This window comes from Embiotoca jacksoni, unplaced genomic scaffold, assembly GCF_022577435.1.
Source record: "Embiotoca jacksoni isolate LCO1_2020_lvr unplaced genomic scaffold, fEmbJac1.0.p SCAF_18, whole genome shotgun sequence".
Classification (NCBI taxonomy): domain Eukaryota; kingdom Metazoa; phylum Chordata; class Actinopteri; family Embiotocidae; genus Embiotoca; species Embiotoca jacksoni.
The window spans coordinates 9,498,398-9,519,759 of record NW_027185318.1 but is presented as its reverse complement, the minus strand read 5'-3'; the positions used below and the strand labels follow the sequence as shown (position 1 = coordinate 9,519,759).

The 21,362-nt window shown below is 41.7% G+C and overlaps 2 protein-coding genes across 2 annotated transcripts; one reads left to right on the top strand and one right to left on the bottom strand.

The window, feature by feature from the left end:
• Window positions 1–234: 234 nt before the first annotated feature.
• LOC138200158 (plastin-1-like) lies at window positions 235–12,369 on the bottom strand. The gene is made up of 20 exons (XM_069152647.1): window positions 12,279–12,369; window positions 11,768–11,946; window positions 11,187–11,464; window positions 10,855–11,077; window positions 9,470–9,668; window positions 8,958–9,048; window positions 7,023–7,183; window positions 6,807–6,936; window positions 6,426–6,558; window positions 5,907–5,988; window positions 4,987–5,152; window positions 3,707–3,849; window positions 3,529–3,624; window positions 3,137–3,326; window positions 2,742–2,820; window positions 1,611–1,725; window positions 1,369–1,502; window positions 1,126–1,249; window positions 908–1,041; window positions 235–808 (listed from the first exon to the last, which is right to left on the bottom strand). Exons 6-20 carry the CDS (start codon window positions 9,028–9,030, stop codon window positions 670–672), a joined length of 1,899 nt encoding a protein of 632 aa, XP_069008748.1. The 5' UTR covers window positions 9,031–9,048; window positions 9,470–9,668; window positions 10,855–11,077; window positions 11,187–11,464; window positions 11,768–11,946; window positions 12,279–12,369; the 3' UTR covers window positions 235–669.
• On the top strand, window positions 11,985–21,210 carry gyg1a (glycogenin 1a). The gene is made up of 8 exons (XM_069152648.1): window positions 11,985–12,045; window positions 12,281–12,460; window positions 15,112–15,247; window positions 15,329–15,503; window positions 15,672–15,834; window positions 16,700–16,826; window positions 17,815–18,046; window positions 19,134–21,210. The coding sequence occupies exons 1-8, from the start codon at window positions 12,000–12,002 to the stop codon at window positions 19,323–19,325; spliced, it is 1,251 nt and encodes a 416-aa protein (XP_069008749.1). The 5' UTR covers window positions 11,985–11,999; the 3' UTR covers window positions 19,326–21,210.
• Window positions 21,211–21,362: the final 152 nt, after the last annotated feature.

Here is a 21,362-nt window from a genome sequence, read left to right as displayed (position 1 = left end):
GTTTTCAATTGCCTCTCTCCTTCCAGGGTTCTTTTCTCCTTTGAGCTTTCAGAGTTGCTCAGTCTGTTTTAAAGACACTGAAACTCATTTATTAAAGGTTTCTGACGATGTTATCTTCAGCAACAGTTTATGTACGTATAAACTAATATATGTTGTAATCTATCTTCTTTAAACCTCTGAATGTCCTTAAAGAAATTGTTTCTACAGACAACACACATGCACAAGGTGTTTGGCTTATTTAATGGATTTTATTTCAATAATTAAATAACAATATTCAATGCACAACATTTACAGACTTCAAGTGTTGCTGAAAGAACAATTGTGTGTATGATTCTGCTTTTCCTTCAGCTGTATCTCCTGCTCATATTGCAGAAGAAGTCAATACAATAGTAATATAATATTACACAATAAAGCAAAAAACAATCAGGACCTTATCCTGTAGAATCACAGTTAGAGAAATGCAGTGGCTTCACTGATAAGAAAAGATTCCAGCTTTAGATAAGGCTTACTGTTTTCAAAAGAATAACAGAGAATGACAGATTGACCTGTTCTGTCTGGTGATCACAGCAATGTCAAACAAAGATTTACAATAATAAGAAAGGGATGAAAAAAAAAAGACATGAAATGTATTTCTCTGTTTTTTTTCTCCGAGGATTGTTCATGTGTGTTTTAGCGGTTGGCCTTTTTCAAACCATATCCCATGAGGCAGGCAAACATCGTCAGCACCATCTTGGGATTCACCTCCACCAAATCATCAGGCAGAGCGTAAACACGAGCTCCGATCTTACGAGCCAATGAGACAGAATACCTGAGAGGGGAACAGGAAGACAGGTGATGAGTGAGCAAATAATAATACAAACACAAACAAGTAGGAAGAGGACAAAACAAAACAAAAAAAAGTTTTTACTTGGCATTATTGAGTTTATCGTCCTTCTTCAGCACTCCTCTCTCTCCTCTCTTCACCATCTCCCACTTGACAGTGCCGGGAGCGATGGCGTCGATCAGGTCAATCACTGGCAGACTGGTGCTGATCAGTTTGTCCTGCAGAGAACAGAGAAACAGGGTTAAACTCACATACAGCCCTGAGTTTAACAAAATACATCAAATGTTGTTACATACACACACCTTGAAACTGCTGATCTGTGTGTCCTTTCCTTTCTGGCTCAGCGTGGTGTTGACCCAGTTCAGGATGATCTGATCTCCGATTCTCTCTCCATTGCCCAAATCTGACAAAACTTGAATCGTGTACCTGAAAGTAAAAAATAAAAACAGGTTAGATAACTGAACCTGTACAAGGAGCAGCTGAAAATGAACATCGTCTTCTCCATACGCTATAGTAAGTACCACAGGTCTGAGTGGTGCATGTACCTCCTCATCAGCTGCCAGAGCAGTGCCAGGGTGTGCATGGGACTCCCTTCGTTTATGTTTTCTCCTCCAATCCCAACCAGAGAGAAGTGAGCCACATTCCTGCCCAGCTCCACTGCATAGTTACAGTTCTCCAGCTAGAATATGTAAAGAAAAGCTTGGTTATGTTGCTTTTATTTTCCAACCAACCAGCATGCTTTTCGTTGTCCTAAATCTTGTAAGTTCTTTTGAAGGTTTGCATGTACCTTCTTCATATTGCCCCCCAGGACATGGTAGGGAGGTTGGTTGACCCTTTTCCAGTTCACGGGCACATTGACCTTTTCATAAAGCTGCAGAATCACCAAGCCGTCACACAGGCCCCTGAAAAGGATGAAGACACAGATAATAAATATTAACAACAAAAACATCAGACAAGTTTGTGAACTTAGGATAACTTGGGCATATTTGTGCCCTATTATTCACGATGACATCAACGTCATGTCCTCTTGTTGGAATCTGAACTTTTAGCAACCTGGGAGGAAGTTTACTTTTTAATGGGAAAAGCTAACATTTGATAAATATTTTACAGACGGATAACGCTATATTTTGGACTGTATTTACATTTAGAGCCAACATACATAAATAAACCACAAAAGGATTAAGTGTTTCCAATCTGGGTAGTATGGAAAAGCCATAAAAACATAACTTTACACCCACTTTAGGAAATGCAGATAATTGATTGATTAAGTAAAACTGAATCAAACTAAAATAATCTTTGGTAAAGAGCCCCTAAAGTCCCATAAGGTGGTAGTTGTTATTTTGTGCACACAAGATAATTAGCTTGTGGGAACAAAGCAATCATATTGTGTGCACATTAAATATTACCTTACAGGACTGTAGGGGCTCCTTAGGGCTTCCTATCCAGGTGTGGAGTCAAACTGTTGCTGGGTGGGTATGACCAAACCTTGAGCAACACACCTAACTCCCTCCTCAGTAATAATAATAATAATAAAAGAAAAAATAATAACCTAGTTTTGTATGGCTAAAAACGAATTTAGAAAGATAAAAAAAAAAAATCATGAATATACTCATAAGAGCTTGTAAAACATACATGATAAATAATAATAAAAAAAATTAAATAAATAAAAATGAAGGGTACGGCTTAAATAGGCTAATTTGTAAATACAAGTCTTTAGTAGAGCATTAAAAGAGGGCAATGATGTCTCCTAATTGATTTCCATTTTTCCCAGATAACAAATGTCTTATTATTGTTTGTCCACTACCCTCATTTCCAATTACACTAACCTTCACATGCAGACAGCTAACTGTAGGAATGTTAAGTATCCAACTACTTTCCTGATAAGTTCAATGAAACTCATAAATAACTGAAGACATACCAGTAAAGATGGTTGACATATGGAGAGACGCCCAGTGAGTTCATCCAGTTGCGAAATGTTTTCTCTTCTTTGGACTCTCCTGGACAGACATGAGGACATCATAAATGTTATCAAATATTCCACCAGCTGTTTATGTACAGCTGATTTCAGCAATATGTAATCGTAACATCTGCCACACCTTCAAACACTCATTTGCCAGGAATCTACATTGGGTTTTGACCTGGCAAATGAGTGTTTGAAGGTGTGTACCACTGCATCTGTTTCCTTTATGTTGACATCATGGGGCATGTGTGCACATGTCCATCTAAACATATCAGTGTTTGTGGTTAAAGGAGAAGCACTGCAATCTAATCATGTAATGATATTGCTGAAACATAGTGACAGATATGGCTCACCCTCTATGTGTGTTAAGTCGTTGATGTTAACCCTCTGCAGAGCAGGATGCATGTTGAACAGATTGGCCACAAAGGCCAGGTTCAGTTTACTGTTTCCAGACGTGACGTCTTGAGGAGAAACAAACTGCCTGCAGTCCAGTCGGGCCGCCTGCTGCAGCATCAGCTCAGCCCTTCGCTCCAAATCCCACTCCTTCGTATACACACAGAAATACATGTACATGAACAGTACATACACATAATCAGGCCAGAATCAGAGAAGAAGACTACTTCATTTAGTTTACATGCACTCCATCTGCAGAACGATAATATAAAGAGAAATTTACACCTTCAAATTTGACATTTCTTAGCTTCTCACTGTGACCTAAAAACTGTATTAAAATAAAATGACTCACACTGAGGCCACTCATGTCGATTTTGACAGTTATATCGTATTCATTTTCTTCTTGGGTAGCGATCTGCTGCAGCAGGTAGAAGTAGGCCTGTGAGTCCTTTAGTGGGACAAAACAAGACATAATTACAGTCATGTCTTTATATTGATTTATCTGTATCTGCGTGTGTTCCACATTGCACCTTGATATCCTCACTAAAGTTGCTGATTGTTTGCGCTCCTGCGTTGCAGAGATGATAGTTGACCCAGCGGAGCAGCAGCTCCTCAGGGGAGAGAGACATGAGATGGTCCAATGTCTCTCCATCTTTCAGAAGGTTGATCAGATCTGGAGATACACAGAACCAATTTATTAATTTGTATCTTATCTTAACCATTACAGTTTATTCTTAAAGCAAGCAAGAAGGAGCAAATCCTGCCCGAGTCTTGTCACAATAAAAGTGTCCATTAAAAGAAATGCAGTTGAATGTGTTTTTTTCATAAACAATGAAGTTATAATTCATGAATGGCAAAATTTCAGTTTCTTATTTAATGTGGGATATTTTCTTTACATAAATAATTGTAAACAAAATTTGTTAGATGGCTGGATCAAACAAACCGATTACAGACATCCACTTGGGCTCTCAAAAACTGTGATTTTTAAACTATTCAAGAAATGAATCATCTCCTTAAAGCTTAAATGGATTCGCAAATACCCTCATGTGAAAAAAGAAATGTTAGTAATAATACTTAACAGGGTGGTGGAAGTTGTTTGAAATTCAGTTTTTTCCTCTCCTTATTTTACCTGTTCATTCTAAACATGCTCTAAATTATATAGATTTGTCCAAAATAACATGAAAGTGGACACCCGTGTGATTGTGGAGGCTTCATGCTGTTTATTTTCCCCACTCATATTCATCTACTGTTTCTACATGCAAATGCAACCTGCAAGTTATTCCAGTAAAAAAAAAAAAAGGGGGAGGAGACATATACTAGAATTGAAGCCATAAAATGGCCAGTATTGTTTGATGAAAGTGAAAATAAAAAGCATTGCACTTTGACTTTTATTATGCTTCATGGAAAAAAAATATGTACAGTAAGATGTCGTTAAATCAGTCTTCTGCTGCAACAGTTGACAAACTAACTTATTTTCAAGCTCCAGTCCTAAAAGTGCTCAGATTAATGAATGTCTTCTATTTCCTGAGCTCTGATGAAGACCACATCACATGGTCCAAAGCTCCCAAACAAGCTCTACTCTTGTGTTGATTCAGCAAAACGACTCCTTTCACAAATGATGACACTCATTTTTGAAGCATGTCGCTGGATTAATGTTTGTTTGTGTGTGTGTGTGTGTGTGTGTGTGTGTGTGTGTGTGTGTGTGTGTGTGTGTGTGTGTGTGTGTGTGTGTGTGTGTGTGTGTGTGTGCGTCTGTGTGTATCTGCGTGTGTCTGCGTGTGTGTGGGAGTGTGCATGTGGGTGTGCTGACCTTCGTTCCTGCTGATTTCAATATCAGCAAAAAGTCCAACCTTAATAATCTGCCACAACAGTCCCAAAACCAGATGGGGTTTCCCAGCCATCAGATCATGGGGATCAATGTTCACCACTGTGCAGCCGATTGCTGAGGCGGAGTTTAGGGCCAAAATCAGATTCTCCTGCAATCACACATTAATCCATATCAACAAGTTTATTTACGATCAAAGTCAGAAACTTTCCATTTAAGCATTTCTGTTGTTTTAACAGCTCGGCAAAAACAAAGACTGCAGCCTGAATCCTTAAAATAATAACTAAATGATTAGAAATCAAACGCAGCGCTCTGAACTAGCTGAAGCAAAAGAATCATGGGTTTGATAGATAAATATCATAAACAAATCAAAGGTGAAGTATGTTTTCACTTTACTTCTCTGCAGAGATGGCAATTACAGTGTCACAAAACAGATATGAAAAAGATTAATAGGCAGTAAAAAGTTAATATTACAAGCTCTTTTTGCAAAGTCCAACACAACAGGACAACCAGTCGCATTATATATACTAGTTTACTCTCGCCGTACTGTCTCAGGTAATATGTAAAGCAGTGAAATACCAAACCAAAACCAAAATAAAATCATGATTTATATTTTAAAAAGTACTTTCTATTTAATTAGTTACTTAGGCTTCATGAATAGAGTCAGGCTGCCTCCCCTCTTTCTAGTTCTTATGCTATAAGCTAAGCTAACCAGTTGATATTAGAGGTCAAGATCTTCTCAGCTGAGTCTTAGCAGGAAAGCAAATACTGATCATTTCCAAAATGTGGAACTAGTCCCTTGAAAGGGCAAACATACTCTGCCGTTGATGCGTAGGGATCTTAGTATTTGCTGTACATGAGTTTTATGGATTTACTCATCTCACTCACTGATGTCTTCTACTCACTCTCATTCTGAAGGTGGTGAGTTTCTTAGTGTTGATGACTCTTTCATCGATCGTGTCAGGCTGAGACAGGTTGATCATTTTGCTGCAGGAGAAAAATGAGATTAAGTGGGTGAAAAACTGAGTGAGTTCAGGCACGAGTGAATCAGGGAGGCAACTGCTGGATCTGATTTCAGAAGCGTGTAACCTTTCCTCTGTGATATACGCCTGTGTGAAAAGAAGTGAAACATTAAAATTCATGTGCGCTAGTAGGAGGAGTGAACCACTATTAAACTACAAAACAATTGAATCGCACAGGCTGTGTAGCCATCAATAATTAAATATATGAAAAGATTTATTCAACCCATTTATCTCACCGATCAAAAAAGTCCCATTTGAGTGTATCTAATGTTGCAGTTTCTCCTGTGCGATATAAAAATGATCATTCATGCACACGTGCTTGCGTGTTTGCATGACCGTGTGCATGAGCATAAACGTATGTGTGTGTGTGTGTGTGTGTGTGTGTGTGTGTGTGTGTAATACCATAATAGGACGCCATCGAGGACAGATGTGAAGAGGCTGCGGTCGTCGGGGTTCATGGGCAGCAGATGTTCACAGTCTGGATCTTTCGCCAAAGCTTTGTTGATCCAGTTAACAAAAGCCACTTTCTCCTCATCTAAACACACACACACACACACACACACACACACACACACACACACACACACACACACACATTTCACTATCTGCTTGGAAAACATATTGGCAAAATGCATTTCTTGGCCTCTTACCCAAGTCTCAATCCTCAAAAATCTAAATCTACCTGTGCGGAACTCAATTTCGGTCCCCACAGGTTAGTGTGCACTCAGGTGAATTTTCCCACTGGGATATAAAAGCAAGCACACAATGCATTCTGTCTCTTACCAGAATAGGAGTGCTGTGTTCCCTCGCTGGAGATTCTCGACAACCCTCCGAAGGAACAGATCCCATCCCTCCTCGTGATGGTTTTCTTGAACGTCTCACTGAACTTCTTACTCTTCAGCTCTTGATAGATCTGACCACAAACAGAAAGTGTTTCTTCATGTGTGGTCAGATAGGTGAGATAATTTATTTCAACTCATAATCTGTATTATAACTTACAGAAACAAACTCCTCAAAGCTGATCTTCTCATCTTTGTTTGTGTCCCCAGCGATGAAGGTCTCAATGATCTCTCGCACTTTGTACCCCGGCAGGGAGAAGCTGGCCTGTCTGAAAAGCTCCTGAAGCTCAAAGTCACTCACGAAGCCACTCTTATCAATATCTGGACACACAAGGGAACACACACATAGTAAATCAATTTGTTTCACAAATATTAGTCTGAAATTAATTACCCTAACACTTACTGGCAAATACAGTATAGCTGACACATGATAAATGGGAGGACAAACAAAGGTCTTTAATGACAGGTTTGTAATTTCCTAATGATTTTCAAATTGACTTGGTTTGGAGACAGACACTGTGTTTAAGTTTATAGGTAGAATTTAATTTCCAGCGACAATTTGTTTAATGAACTGATCCTTTAACACTAAAATAAATACTATCATTCACTATCCATTGTAAATGTTAAATTGTATTCTTGCTATTGGATACAGTTCAGATTTTTGCATGTTTGGCTGAGTGCACTGAGACTCTCAGTGGTTTCCAGGGTTTTTAGTTTGTGACCCTCTGAAATGAAGCCGCCTCGTCACACGTTATTGCCCAAATGTGGACGTTACTTGTCAGTGATTTTTGTCTCATTTGAGGGATTTCTTTTCCACGTCAGTGTGTCGTGTTTCACCAGAACTGTTGGATGGAGCGCCGACAAATTTTGTACAGATGCTCATGCTCCTCAGAGTATAAATTCAAATGACATTAGAGATTCTCTAAATTGAACTTTAGTACCACCACCAATTTGACATTCAGGATGAAAACGTGAAATGTCAAGATATCAACTAGATGAATTACAATCCATTTGATGCAGACATTCACCATCTTTGTGAACTGTGATGATACAGTGACTTGTCATCTTGTGGTATTATCAGATCAAAAAATAAATTTGTCTAATACTATCTTATTAATGACCATATACCTACAAACCTAATTACATTCCAATGAGCTGTACTTTGTGCTAATTAGCATGTGTTAGAGTCCTCACACATGAGTGGTGATGTTTTATCAGCACTTACATATTATACGACATGTTCAAATGTTCAGTAAACGCTGGCTTTCATTATCTCTTCTCACCAGGACAACATGTCATAAAATCTCTCAGCTGACTGATAACTTACAAACTATATGCTGACACCATCAAACAAAGATGTCACACTTAAATCTTTGGTGCTCATGATGTGATAAATCTCCAAATAAACTTTGCCATTTTTTATTCCGTTACCGTCCTCGGGCCAATTGTTATGTTTACTTCACCGCAATGACTAAAGATCTCAAACAAATTCCACTATATTTACATACTTCGGTTTTACAATGACCTTAACAGCTTCCTGGAGCCACCATCAAATATTGTGGGTGGTCCAGACCTTCAGGTTTGGTGAACAGAATTAAAAGTGTGGCACTGTACCAAGCTTTCCTATAATTAGCAACAGATTACTTTCTCCTTTCCAGGATAATTAACTGATCCCTGCCAGTTTATTTACTGTACGCTGCATGAACTGAGACCAGAAAACAGTGATACGCATAACTTTAAATTGAACAAAATCTAATCAAAATTTCCTGTCCTGAACCTGTTAATCTTTTCTGCCTTGTATTTGTATTGCATACGTCAACAGGAAGGTTATTATTTTGTAATTATGCACTTTTTCATTTACCTGATCAAATCTGGCAACCTTTTATAATTACATGTGACAATACCTCACACACAGAGCACATACACTCACCAACCCTGGCAACAAAAATCCCTTATGTAAGAGTCCTGCTTTATGGTTGGCAGTAAAACACTTTGGTCCAAAATCCCATCAATACAATTGTAGGGTCAGGTCAGGTGAGCGAGTGTGCGAGTGTGCGAGTGTGTGTGTGTGTCTGTGTGTGAGTGAGATACTGACCGATTTTATCAAAGGCCTCTCTGAGATCTTCCAGGTCGTCTCGGGAAATCTGTGTGATGTGATTCGCCATCATAGCTTCTGCTTAGTGTACCTGAAAAATCCACACAAGCGCACATAAGCACAGTTTTCGATGACGTACACAAAGCGAGATCAGAATGTCGAATTAACAGAGGAGCAGGTTTCATTTTAATGCTGTAAACACAAATTTACTGCAGATGTGGAGACTTTAGTCAACACATTTCAGTCAACACATAAATGAGACCAAGGCAGATGAACAATTAGGAAGTGATTAGTTATTCACTGGAATTTGCCCAAGTTTCCCGTGCACTAACAACTCTTTATTCTGCACAAACTGCTCCCATATTCACACACTCGTAGAGGTACATTTAAACACCTCAGAGAGTCATAATTAACCAGTGAGCTTTAGCATTGTAAAGTAAAACCTCCCGTTGGTTATTTGCTTGAGGAAAGTACAATAAAAGACAAAGTGAGATCAAGATAGAGACAAGTACCTTCATAAGAGCCTGTGTTTCCCGTCGTGAGCCTCTCGGTGCAGATCCCTGGCTACAGGAGTCGACTCTTCCACGGCTTTGCGAGGCTTCAGACCGGAGCAGAGAGGAAGCTGGATCCTGGAGAGGCTGAAGAGCTGATTATCTCTCCTAGGAGGAGTCACTCAGTGGAGGCACAGTGAAACTTTGACCTGCCTGCACCCTGAGACAGGCGTTGGCTGATGGTTAACATTTAACACCTCAGCTGTGTCATCATCTTATCGTCTACAGAAGAGCTTTGTCTGTTTTTCTCTGCGATGTATTTGCAGTCAAGGCAAATGTCTGAATTACAATGCATCCAGGAACAGAGAGAGCATATAAAGTTAAAGTATAAATGATTAAAGTGAGTATAAAATAAATGCAGTGTGGAAAACAGATAACGGGGACGAAGTGACAGTCAAACAATAAATGCATGCATGTCAGATCCATACATATATGTCAGCCTTGTGAATTTTTTCACGATCGTGGAGCATTTTTGCCCTGAGTTGAACCTCCCAGGCTGACCCAGAGAAAGGAACTGCAGTAACGAGATGGTTAGCTTAGCATGGCATGCAGACTGGAAGAAGGGGGAAACTCTGTCCTTCCACAGTCTGCACTTGTCTGGCAGTTGATCCCGGCTGAAAAATCATTCAGCACATTACTTCTTTTAAAACCACATATTTTTTTTTTTTTTTTTTTAATATACTTTGGATTGTGCAACCATTAAACTAAAGATGCTACAAGGCATATCTTGTTGCTTTTGGACAGTTGCTATACTTAGCTAATCATCCTAACTCCCAGGCTTCGCTTTAATCTTATTTCATTTAACTCTTATAAAAGATGCTCAGGTCACTGGAGAAATTTCCGACAAACAGTTAAACAAAGGCCATTTAACATTTGCCAAAAAGGAGCCACAAGTGACAGGATAATTTGCATTACAAAAGTTTAAAGAATTGTTCTTCTTTTTTTAGAGGGACCATGCTCACATTTTGCATTTCTGTCAGACATGTTTAAAACATGAGGCTCTGTTTGCCTCAGTGCCACACAATGCCCCTGTAACCTGAGGCATAAAGCCAAGTGCATCACTTAGATTAAACTCCCCCACATCACAACAACACAGTAGCGCTTATTCTTCATTCCAACTTTACTGGCCAATTCATGTTTTTTTTAATTTATTTATTTCATTCTTAAATCTTAAGATTGCTACTTAATTTCTGACATCTGACCTGTTTGTGTGGGTCAGGAAACTTCAAGGTAAAATTGCTCGGCACTCATATTAGGTAATTGTGCATTGTGAAGCAAAATTCGCCTGTGTTTATCAACAGCAGTACAACCACATTGTAAGAAAGAAACGAAAGTAAGGCGCTTACATTGAGTTCCAGGCAGGGTGACGGGCTTAGAGTTCAGAGCAGAACAATCCAGAGAAGAAAAGCTTGCTGAGGACTAGTTTTGGACCCCTTTCTTTCTTCTTATCCTCAGCAACCCTCCTTTTCACATCTCTCTTTTTGTATTAACCCTTTTTCTTCTGTATTTTCCCTTTCCTTTTCCTCGTCTCCACTTCGGTTCTCGGTGTTTACCTGTCAGCCTCCGCCTCTGCTCAAAAACACATACTCAGTGTCATAATCAGCCAGAACCAAGACACACGTCTACACAAAATGTTTCCTTCTTGCCTCAGATAAACATACTAAAGACATTTTTATACCTGTTCACAAAAAAGTCAAGAATCTACGCAGACCAAGGACTCCATCTTTCCGTCTCTCCCACAGGTCTTTTCTTCCTCGGACACCTGATCAGCCCAGTTTCACTCCGTGAGTCCGAGGTGCTCTCCGGTTACTTTCTCCTCCTAATCGCCGGTCTCAGGCGGGCGCTCTACCTTCAGCTGCTGATGAACGAGCTGCAATTTTGCAGCCAGGATCAATTGTTGGTGTAAACATGTGACAGCTGGCCAAAGAGTTTCTCATAAGTCTCCTGCATTATTCGCTGCAAATAAGAGCACATACGCAAGAAGGTGGATAGTGAAAACCATGCACACAGACACAGTAAACACAAAAGCACACAGGATTTTAATGATGCCGGTTTCCACTACACACAAAATTGAAAAATCCTTGCATTTTCTGCGGCATAAAGCTTAAAAATGTACGACATGTTTTTCTTACTTCTGTTGCTGTGACTATTTCGAAAGGTCAAAATCCACATGTCAATGCAGCAAATCAAGAGGTGACTTATATTCATTTAAACGGACGCACAGTATTGTATTAAAACAGACAAAAATCTGAAACCTACTTGTTGGATTTGTAGAAGTAGCTGAATGAAAGATTCCTCTGAGTCCATCCTGATCCCCTCCTGTGTTGTGGTTGAGCCTTATTCAGCTGTAATGTGGACACACGGCCACTCTGAGGCAGTGCCGACGCAGGCTGACATCTGACGCTGAGCTGCTCAGCTGACGCAGTACAGAGGATCTCCTGTTTTTTATTTGAAAAGTAGATCAGTGTAGTGAAGGTCATTTCTGACCAAAATGGCGCTTCAGCCTCTTTCAAAGCAAAAACAGATAATAATCCGACGTAAGTGAACATGCGGTGTATGTCAGGGTGACCTTATTATGAAAATGATTTCTATCTTTACAATTTCACTATTAATTTTATAAGGCCGATTGTATCCCTAAATATTTGATCGCATGATTTTTTTTTTTTTTACTACATTTTTGTAAGACTATTTTCAGCAGTTTCAATTTCCTTTCAATAAGATAAACCCGAGAAGTGTTGCCTAATTTGTTTGTGATTTCATCAATACTTACAGGCACAAACGCAGGGGGCGTGTCACCTGTCACGTCTCACGTGACCCGGAAAATGTGGGGCTTAATTCCTGTGTTGGACTGCTCCCAGCTGCTGCGCCTCTGCCATTCGCAGAGCAAACCCTCCCTCCGCTCCATCACGACCCCAGACCCCCGGGTGGACTCTCCTCAGCGCACCATGTCGGGTAAGAACACACCGGGGCCGCGCCGACTCTCGCGGCCGCCACACTGACACCGGAACACGGCCATCCCCGACCGGACCGGACCGGACCGGCCCGGGGCTGCGCGAACTGCGCTGTCCTCCGGAAATAAGGCTGCAGAAAACACCTGCTACTGCAACACTCACTGCTGCTCGTGTGGACAGACATGAGGCGATCAGATCAAATCGTTAGTGCGGGCGCTGCTGTGTTCGTTTGAAGGGTTCAGGTTTGATTTGATGAGCGGCTGCAGCGGTTTTGGACCAAAAGGGAAGCTGCCGACGGTCAAAAGCAGCACTTCCGGTCCCAAATTTCAAAGTCAAATTGGTGTGCAGTGTTTAAAAATGGCAAAGGAGAATATTTAGACAGGATTTCGTTGAGACAGTAGTTTTCTTTAATGCCATGTTTTTATGGCATTTTGTTCTGATGTTGCACTTTTACTCTTTTAATGCTGATGTATTGCAATCTGTGCTTGATTTTTGAGGCCAAAGATGAGTGATAATGAGACGTTATGACCAATTAACAGTTTAAAAGAAATACAAACAATTAGGAATGCGTCAAACAATTAACTTTCATTTATCATGTTGGTTATTTGTAGGTAAATGTTGACAGGCTACTAAAAAAAATAAATTGTGTTAAATGTCCTGCATGATAAAACTACTTACTCATCAAATGTTTTGTTTCAAACATCCAAAACCCAAACACATTCGCTTCATTATTGTATGCAATAAAGAAAAACGCATCAAATCCTCAGATTTGAGATGCAGAAATGAGCAATTCTGTCAAATTTGTTAAAAAAAACCAAAAAACTGATTTAATCAATTATTTTGGCATCATATTAGCTCAAGTTAAATTTGAAGCCGAGCTCCTAGTCAAACAACAAATCTTTGCAGCTCCAGACGGGATTACGCCAAGTGGCTTTTTAAGGAGTTATGACCAATACATTTTTGTACTTTTACTGTTTTGAAAAATACAAATACAAACAATGCACAGGACAGCGGAAGAAGCTGAGAGAGCAGCAGAGCTTATTGCTGCCTTTAGACCCCTTTTAAAGGGTTCGTTCAGCCCACGTGTAAAGAAACGATCTGCTTTTCACGGTCTTGTGGACACGTGTAATTACGTTGTTTGTGTGTGACTGCCTTAGTTGTGGAAAAGAAGAACTGGACGTTTGGACTGTTGGAACGTGGAGTCGACCATTTCCAGTTTAAACCTTTCAGTTCATGCTTTTATTTTTAAAGGATCAACTTCCTCTTTTAATATCGTGGGTTTTGATTAACTTGACGGTTGTTTCTCAGTGTGGACGTGCGCCACAGTGTGTGGCCTTTTAAAAAAAAAAAAATGTAAATACAAGAAAGGGCCTCTCGTCTCTCACCTTTTTATAGTGTACAACTGTTAACGTGGTTGACAACAGCACCATAATTACGAGCATGGCATATAACTGCATGCACACAACTTTATTGTTATGAAATTATAGTCTTAAATATTTGACATTTATTCCAGCTACAAACTCAAATTTAAACTGCTTTATCAAAAGTATATCACTCATTAATATTTCTCCTCCCCAGAGGTATGTGGATCACACGACATTATGTCGCCACAGATAACACTGTGGGAACGCAGCGCATGCTTCCTGTGCTGCCTTGAAGGCGGTTCAGGCGTTCCACTTTCACCCTGGCCTTTTGATAGTCAGTTTATAGTTCCTTCAATCAGACCTTAGCAACCGTACAACACGGCACGCAGATCAGGTTTCCCGAAAGCCTCCCCCACCGACCCGACAACTCAAGCATTCAGCTTGATGAGCTCTGTTTGCTGGCTCCAGGCCTGCTTTCACTCCAGCAGCGACAACACATAATGCCCCCCCCCCCCCATACCCCCCTTTGCTGTTGTTCGTGTACACTGAGACTCACCAGACGCTGAACTTCACACAGGAAGCCTATAGATCAGAGGTGTCAAACTTACTTTAGTTAAGGGGCCACATACTGCCCACTTTCATCTCAAGTGGGCCAGACCAGTAAAATCATAGCATAATAACGCATACATAACGACAACATTTCTCTATGTTTAAATCATTGGTGAAGGTTTTTGGATGATAAACCCTATTTTAAAGGTCTTTCTACAATAAACTAGAAACATAAAGAGCAAAAACTCAGACATCAGCCCACTGTTTATCTGCCTGGGCTCTCCTCTGCAGATTTAACGGGTCACAAAGCGAGCAGCAGCTTCTTCCTCCGGAGCAGACGTCGCATTTACGCTGTTTCTGAAGCAATTACTGGATCGATTAAAAAAACAATTACAAAACATTTGTACTCATAAACCTCCATATTCTCATAGAAAAGCAAAGTATGTCTTTCTGTAATTTTCACACTTGGCCAAAGTCATCCGGCGGGCCGAGCTGGACCCCCTGGCGGGCCGGATCCGGCCCGCGGGCCGTATGTTTGACACCCCTGCTATAGATGAATTGGTCATACTGGCACTGATACAGGATCATGAGGGTTTAACGAATCTAAAGCTAATGTAGAGACTTTGAGAAGCAGATAAAAAAATAGTTTGGTTTTTTTTGGGTTGGGGTTTAAGACAATAGAGACATGATAACATGCCTGTCATATGGATAAAGAGTGTGTTTGTGTTTTTCCAAGCAGACCAAGCTTTTGTGACGTTGGCCACAATTGACAGCTACGCCAAGGGAGCGATGGTTCTCGGACAGTCGTTACGAAACTACAACACAACCAGGAAGTTGGTTGCACTTATAGGACCTCACGTTGCAGAACCTTGCAGGTATCTTTAGCCGTCGGTAGAACACAAATTCCCGTAAATCCAACATACACACTGACCTAACTCGCGTTGTCCGCGTTGCAGAGACGCACTGCGCTCCATTTTCGACGAGGTGTGTGTGGTGGATGTGATGGACTCGGGCGATGCGGCTCATCTGGCCCTGATGAAGCGCCCGGACCTCGGGGTGACGTTCACCAAACTGCACTGCTGGACGCTCACACGCTACAGCAAGTGTGTGTTCATGGACGCGGACACACTGGTGAGAAACAAACCCCGACAACAGCAGAAAAATCCCACACACAGTGTTAATGGAAAAAAAAAGTCATGTTTTCTGTGAGATTCATTTATGAAAAAAAACCCCGCAGAAGTTTGAGGTAAAAAGGTATTCATCTGAGGAAGTAAGCAGCCGTGTTTTGTATGTATTTAGGTGCTGTCCAATATAGATGAACTGTTTGAGAGGGAGGAGCTATCTGCAGCTCCGGATCCTGGTTGGCCGGACTGTTTCAACTCTGGGGTGTTTGTCTTCAGACCGTCCAATGAGACGCACGACAAGCTGCTCACGTTCTGTGGTGAAAATGGCAGCTTTGATGGTGAGAGTACCAGATATAAAAACACAGTGTTTAATGCTATGTGCTCTGTAGGTGTATGTTGTGATCTCAATAATGCAGCTTTGGCACTGCTTTCCAACGGGCGTAAGATGAAGCCAGCATTTATGTGCCGCTTGGTTGGTGGTCTTCATGTTGTGTGAACGTGACAAGAACTAAAGCTCATCTTGCCTCCAAAAAAGTTCCAGGAACACGAACTACAACTCGACTCTCAAACGGTGCAGGAAGATTGGCTGAAGAGTATTTGACTATGTCGCATTGAGAATAAAAGTCTGAAGTTTTGCGAGGATCTAAATGAATGGCGGTCCCTCCCGCCCTTTGACTGCTGCTCAACACCGTGTCGCATACTTTTGTATTTGCTGCGCTGTCGCTCGCTGTACGCAGCATCCTCTCTCTGACGTGTAAAAATAGAAGCTGAAAAGGCTTGTCGACGTCTCAGAGAGGACACGGCCTGCGGCAATGTACCGAATGTGTTCGTGGTATTCACCATTCACGTATGTAGTCTCGCCTCGTGCGACTGGTTTACGACAGAGAGCGAGAGGTCAGATTAGGTAAATGTTCTTGGAATTAAGGAATACCAATCCTGTTAAGAAAGCCACAAAAATAGATGCTCTGAATATACTTGTCATGTCACCGGTCCTCCGTCACGCACAGGAAAATCAGAATCATTCTCGCATGACTGTTACTATCCTGGATGTGGATTTTATTTATATATATATATATATATATATATATATTTTTTTTTTTTTAACATGTCAGATCAGAAGATCTCATTTTGCTCTGCTATAACCAGAAAGTGTTTCATGTAAAATTATTATCCTGAGTGTATTCTGTCTGTCTGTGTCCACAGGTGGAGATCAGGGGGTTCTCAACAGTTTCTTTAACACCTGGGCGACAGCAGATATTTCCAAACACCTCCCCTTTATCTACAACCTCAGCAGTATTGCCATCTACTCCTACCTGCCTGCTTTCAAACAGTCAGTACACACACACACACACACACACACACACACACACACACACACACACACACGCACACACACACACACAAGCAGTGTGTGCAGGCTTTCTTCACGTATTCACATTCAGCTGTTTCTGTAGCTTTCCCAGTTAAATTGTCGTGTTTGTGGCTTAAGAGCCATAAAGATGGTCATCTAAGGTCAGTTCAAAGGTTGTGTGTGTGTGTGTGTGTGTGTGTGTGTGTGAGAGAGAGAGAGAGAGAGAGAGAGAGAGAGAGAGAGAGAGAGAGAGAGAGAGACTGGGTGTGGGTGTTGAATCACAAGAAGCTGCTGAAACTTGGGACAAACAAGACATATTCTGCCAAAGTTGTTTTGTTTAAATCTGCAGTCCTTTTAAAGAGTTTGGTTCAATACGTATTAAAGTAAAATTAGATTAAAACAAAGGAACACATTGTTATTATTGGTTATTTTTTTAGGTCATTTTAGCCTCTACTTGTTTGACGAATAATATCTTTGTACCTCAGATGGGACAAGAAACCCCAAGTAGGGAGAGCATCAACCCTCAGGTTGGCCAAACTTATCTGAAAGAGAAAAAAGATGCAGACAGAAATAATTAGTACCAAAAATGTCAATTTACAGAACAACTTCCTGATTGATTTTTGACTCGTTTTTTTTTTTTTCTGTCACTCTGTCACAGTTTACGTGCGCGATGAAGGCTAATTACAGACATTTTAGGTGCAATCAATTTGGTTTTGGTCGTCTGGCTGAACACAACTGGACCGCTCCAGTTTCTTTTTCCACTGGAATATGTAGCAGTGACTTCACTGGATAAAATGAAGTGATGGAGAGTTTTATTTTGACTAAACTCCTCAAACCTGACACAAAAGCTGCTGCAAATTGTAGCTTGTGCGTTGCAGCGTTATTATGACCGACATCACAGCATCACCGGTGCGTAACGTCGCCCGCAACATCAACGTGATCTCCTGTCTTCCACTTGTTGGTGCAGGTACGGCCGCGACGCGAAGGTGGTGCACTTCCTGGGCAAGGTGAAGCCTTGGAACTACTCCTACGACGCTGCGAGGGGCGAGGTCAGAGGTCACTCGCCTGACCAGTGCCAGCTGCACCCCGACTACCTGCACATGTGGTGGCAGCTGTACGCCAAGTCCGTGCTGCCGTTACTGCAGAGGGCGTACGGGGACACGCCCTTCAACAGCGGCTTCGTGGAGGCGAGCGGTGACGTATGTAAACGGTCGCGGCGTTCAGAATGTGTGTGTGTGTGTGTGTGTGTGTGTTAAAGAGGAGCGCTGGGTTCGAGGTGCGGCCGTGCCGTGGTGGGTGTTCACATGATGAAACATTGAGGGATGCTGTGAAATTGCGTGTTTATCTGTCGCGGCACGTTGCGTAATCGTCACGTTCTAACTGTGTCGAAACCTCTTAATTGCTGCCTGAGATATCTCCCTTTCTCTGGCAAATCTTTTTTTTTTTTTTTTTGGAGGGGGGGGGGGGGTAATTCCATCACGATTTGTGAAGTTAGTGAGTATAAAAAGAGCCACAAAGTAAATTAGCTCCTAAGCGTCTTATTAAGATGCTGGCTGCTTTTTAGTCGGCACGGCAGCAAGTAAAACTCGATTGGTTCCACATTCCTCAGCATCGATCCGTTGCCAAAAGTCATGTTTGTTGCTGCTGCTTTTGGCGCCTCTCTCTCTCTCTCTGTGGCGTCACGGCTGAATGAAAAGCTTACTTTCATCAGAGAACCGTGGCGAGCCTTCAAACCCTTCGTAGAGTAGCAGGAAGTTACTCTGCAGCCTGCTGTCGCTGGAGAGAAACCGTTCAGTTACTAAAAGGATGGGTGACAAAACCTGCAGCTTTGCCCAACAGCCTGAAGCAGTGTCACACATGTTTGTACAGGAAATGACTGACTCAGGCTGAAGGATTTTTTTTTTTCTTTTTCTCAGTAATTTAAAACTTTTAGTACAGCCTGACGGATGCCAGATTTTTCAGCCCGATATCGATATCGGAGAGTAAAAGATTCAGATATCGATAGATTGGCCGACGTACGTCGTCTGAGAAACATACCTGACTCATCCGCTACGAGACTATTGCTAAATTGTCTCTTTGTGCTTTGGCTGTTATGATGAAATGCCTGCTGAATGAATGAGACACTGAATGTGTCTCAAGGGTAGAAAAGAACAAATTCCCCCCCGTGAGGCAATTCCCTGCTGAGGGAAAAGCCGAGCGCGGCTGATCCCAGAGAGCAGTCCTTATAAAGTATCGCTCCAGTTTCAGTTCATGATTCATTCATTCTCTTGTCTGTCCGTCACGCAGGGTACGTTCTACCAGAATGTGAGCGAGCAGCTGGCGTCCTCTCCTCCTCCTCCTCCTCCTCCTCCTCCTCCTCCCACCCAGAAGGTTTCATCAGAGGAGAGGAAGCAGCGCTGGGAGGCGGGCCAGATCGACTACATGGGCGACGACTCTTTCGCGAACATCGAGCGAAAGCTGGACTCCTTCCTAAAGTAGCGGGCGGCCGAGGGAGCGTCCACGGACAGCAGTTGAAGCTCTGCGTGGCCGCGCGCACGAACCACCTCTCGGACTGGAGGAACGCCTCGGAAACTTTCACTCTCACTCTCTGCATCCTGTCGGTGTGAAGAGTATAGTTTTGACAAAATTTCCCATGCACTCCACCGTTCTTTTTTTTTTTTCCTCTTAAAGGAAAAGTTTGACATTTTAGGAAATATCGCTTTCATGCCGAGCGTTAGATAAGATGGACACGGTGTGAGGCTACTGACCAATTTGGCTTAGCATACAGACTCATTTCTGACCTCAGCACGACGTACGTTGGGTTCATTTAGTTACAATGATCTGTGTATGGAAATCTTAAAAAAAAAAAAAAAAAAAAAAAGAAATTTCAGGGATATTTGTATTGATCTCAGATATGTATTATCTCCCCAGAATATTAAAGTATTTGCCCGGAGCAAATCATTCATTCAAATCCAGTATTTCCAGTATTTTAACCGAGCCTCTCGGCTCCTTTTGTCTCTGTGCAAGAGGCATAAATACTGAATTTTAAATGTTATCTTCATTCTGGGCAAACATTTCATAATTCTGTGCTAAGAGTAAACATTTGTCAGATAGTAAAAAAAAAAAAAAAAAAATCTTTGGAGATGCAATTTATTGCCGAGGGAAATCAACTGTTTACCTGCGGAAGGTTTTGTGACTGAATCACCAAGTGATGTCTCGAAGTGATCGGGTCACAAATGGGGAAGGGAGACGACTAACTTGACTGACCGAAGGGTAACAGAGACCAATCATTTTCCCACCACACTCTTGACATTAAAAACAAAAGAAGTGAAGCTGTTTTCCAAAATGCCAAACTTTTCCTTTTCCTTTTTTTAAGTGTTCTCGTGCATCTGATGGAACCGGAGGTCCCGAGTCTTCCTAACCTTCGGAGAATCTCTGCAACTCGAGGGGAAGCGCGTTCACCGCTCCTATCCCGCCTGCAATAAGCCACTCGGTCGAAACCACTTTTGAAAGCAGATACGCAGCGACTGGCTCGCATCGCTCTCGTCGTCCTTTTTTCAGCCGGTTAAGACGATCCCGCTTTAATGACAGAGTTCACCTCGTTAGAGTGCACGGATCAGCGTCCCGGTCTGTGCCTCCCGACACTCACCAGCTCCCTGCGACTCCCGCTTTGTGATGCCTAGTGCGGCCTTGAGGCCCGTTGCGTTTGCACGGCGTGTACGGGTTCAAACGTGGGTCGGTGATAGAAGTGCTTCCACCCTTCGTCCTAAAGTCACGTCGACAGTCAGTTTTATAATGTCGTTTTTGTGGGATTGAACACTCGTGATCTGCCCCGGACAGCCGCCATCTTCTACCTGCATGTACGTCCCCGTCGGACCCACATCAGTGTTTGTGCCACGACCCGGGTGTCGTCACTTCCCGTCTCTAGCGTAACCAGCTGCCTTATTGCCACACTGTTTACAAAACCTCACTTATCGTCACTGCTGCTAGTAGCACAACAACAAACGTACCATTGTTGTGTCCCTTCTTTCCTGTTGCCAATAACCCTCGTTACTTCACTCCAGTCTCTTTAAAACCATCTCCTCCAGCTCTTCATGATTACGCCCCTCTGTCCGCCAAACGCACTCCTGCGCGAGGTTGAAGAACAAGTCTGCAAAGTAGCACAGGTGTGGAGGTGGATTATAATTGTAGTGATGTCAATTCTTGCACCTGCATTGGTTCTGTTTCCCAGCTGTTAATTGTGCATCACTCTGAAAAGAGCTAATAAAAAAAAAAAAAAAAAACTTGTGAAAATCTTTACACCATACGAGTGATCAGATGAAGGGCTGCAACTATTATTTTCTATTAAATGTCAAAATTTACCATAAAGTTCTGATATGACTTCTCTAAATGTCTTGGTTTCTAAATCTCTTCAATCAGACAAAACTGAGTTTACAAGGACTGTTTGCTTAAACGAAAACCAAAATTATAATTTTTCTTTGCCCAACCAGTCAGTACAGCTTTTTTTTTTTTTTAAATTTTTTACAGCTGACATTT

Excerpts from the sequence above, each read along its gene's own strand:
- LOC138200158 (XM_069152647.1), bottom strand. The coding sequence starts at position 9,030 with ATGATGGCGAATCACATCACACAGATTTCCCGAGACGACCTGGAAGAT. Across the intron at positions 6,559-6,806 it reads AACACAGCACTCCTATTCTG|ATGAGGAGAAAGTGGCTTTT; the intron begins GTAAGAGACAGA and ends GTGTGTGTTTAG. Across the intron at positions 5,989-6,425 it reads CTCGATGGCGTCCTATTATG|CAAAATGATCAACCTGTCTC; the intron begins GTATTACACACA and ends TTTCTCCTGCAG.
- gyg1a (XM_069152648.1), top strand. The coding sequence starts at position 12,000 with ATGGCGCTTCAGCCTCTTTCAAAGCAAAAACAGATAATAATCCGAC. Across the intron at positions 12,046-12,280 it reads AAAACAGATAATAATCCGAC|GCACAAACGCAGGGGGCGTG; the intron begins GTAAGTGAACAT and ends CAATACTTACAG. Across the intron at positions 16,827-17,814 it reads TACCTGCCTGCTTTCAAACA|GTACGGCCGCGACGCGAAGG; the intron begins GTCAGTACACAC and ends TTGTTGGTGCAG.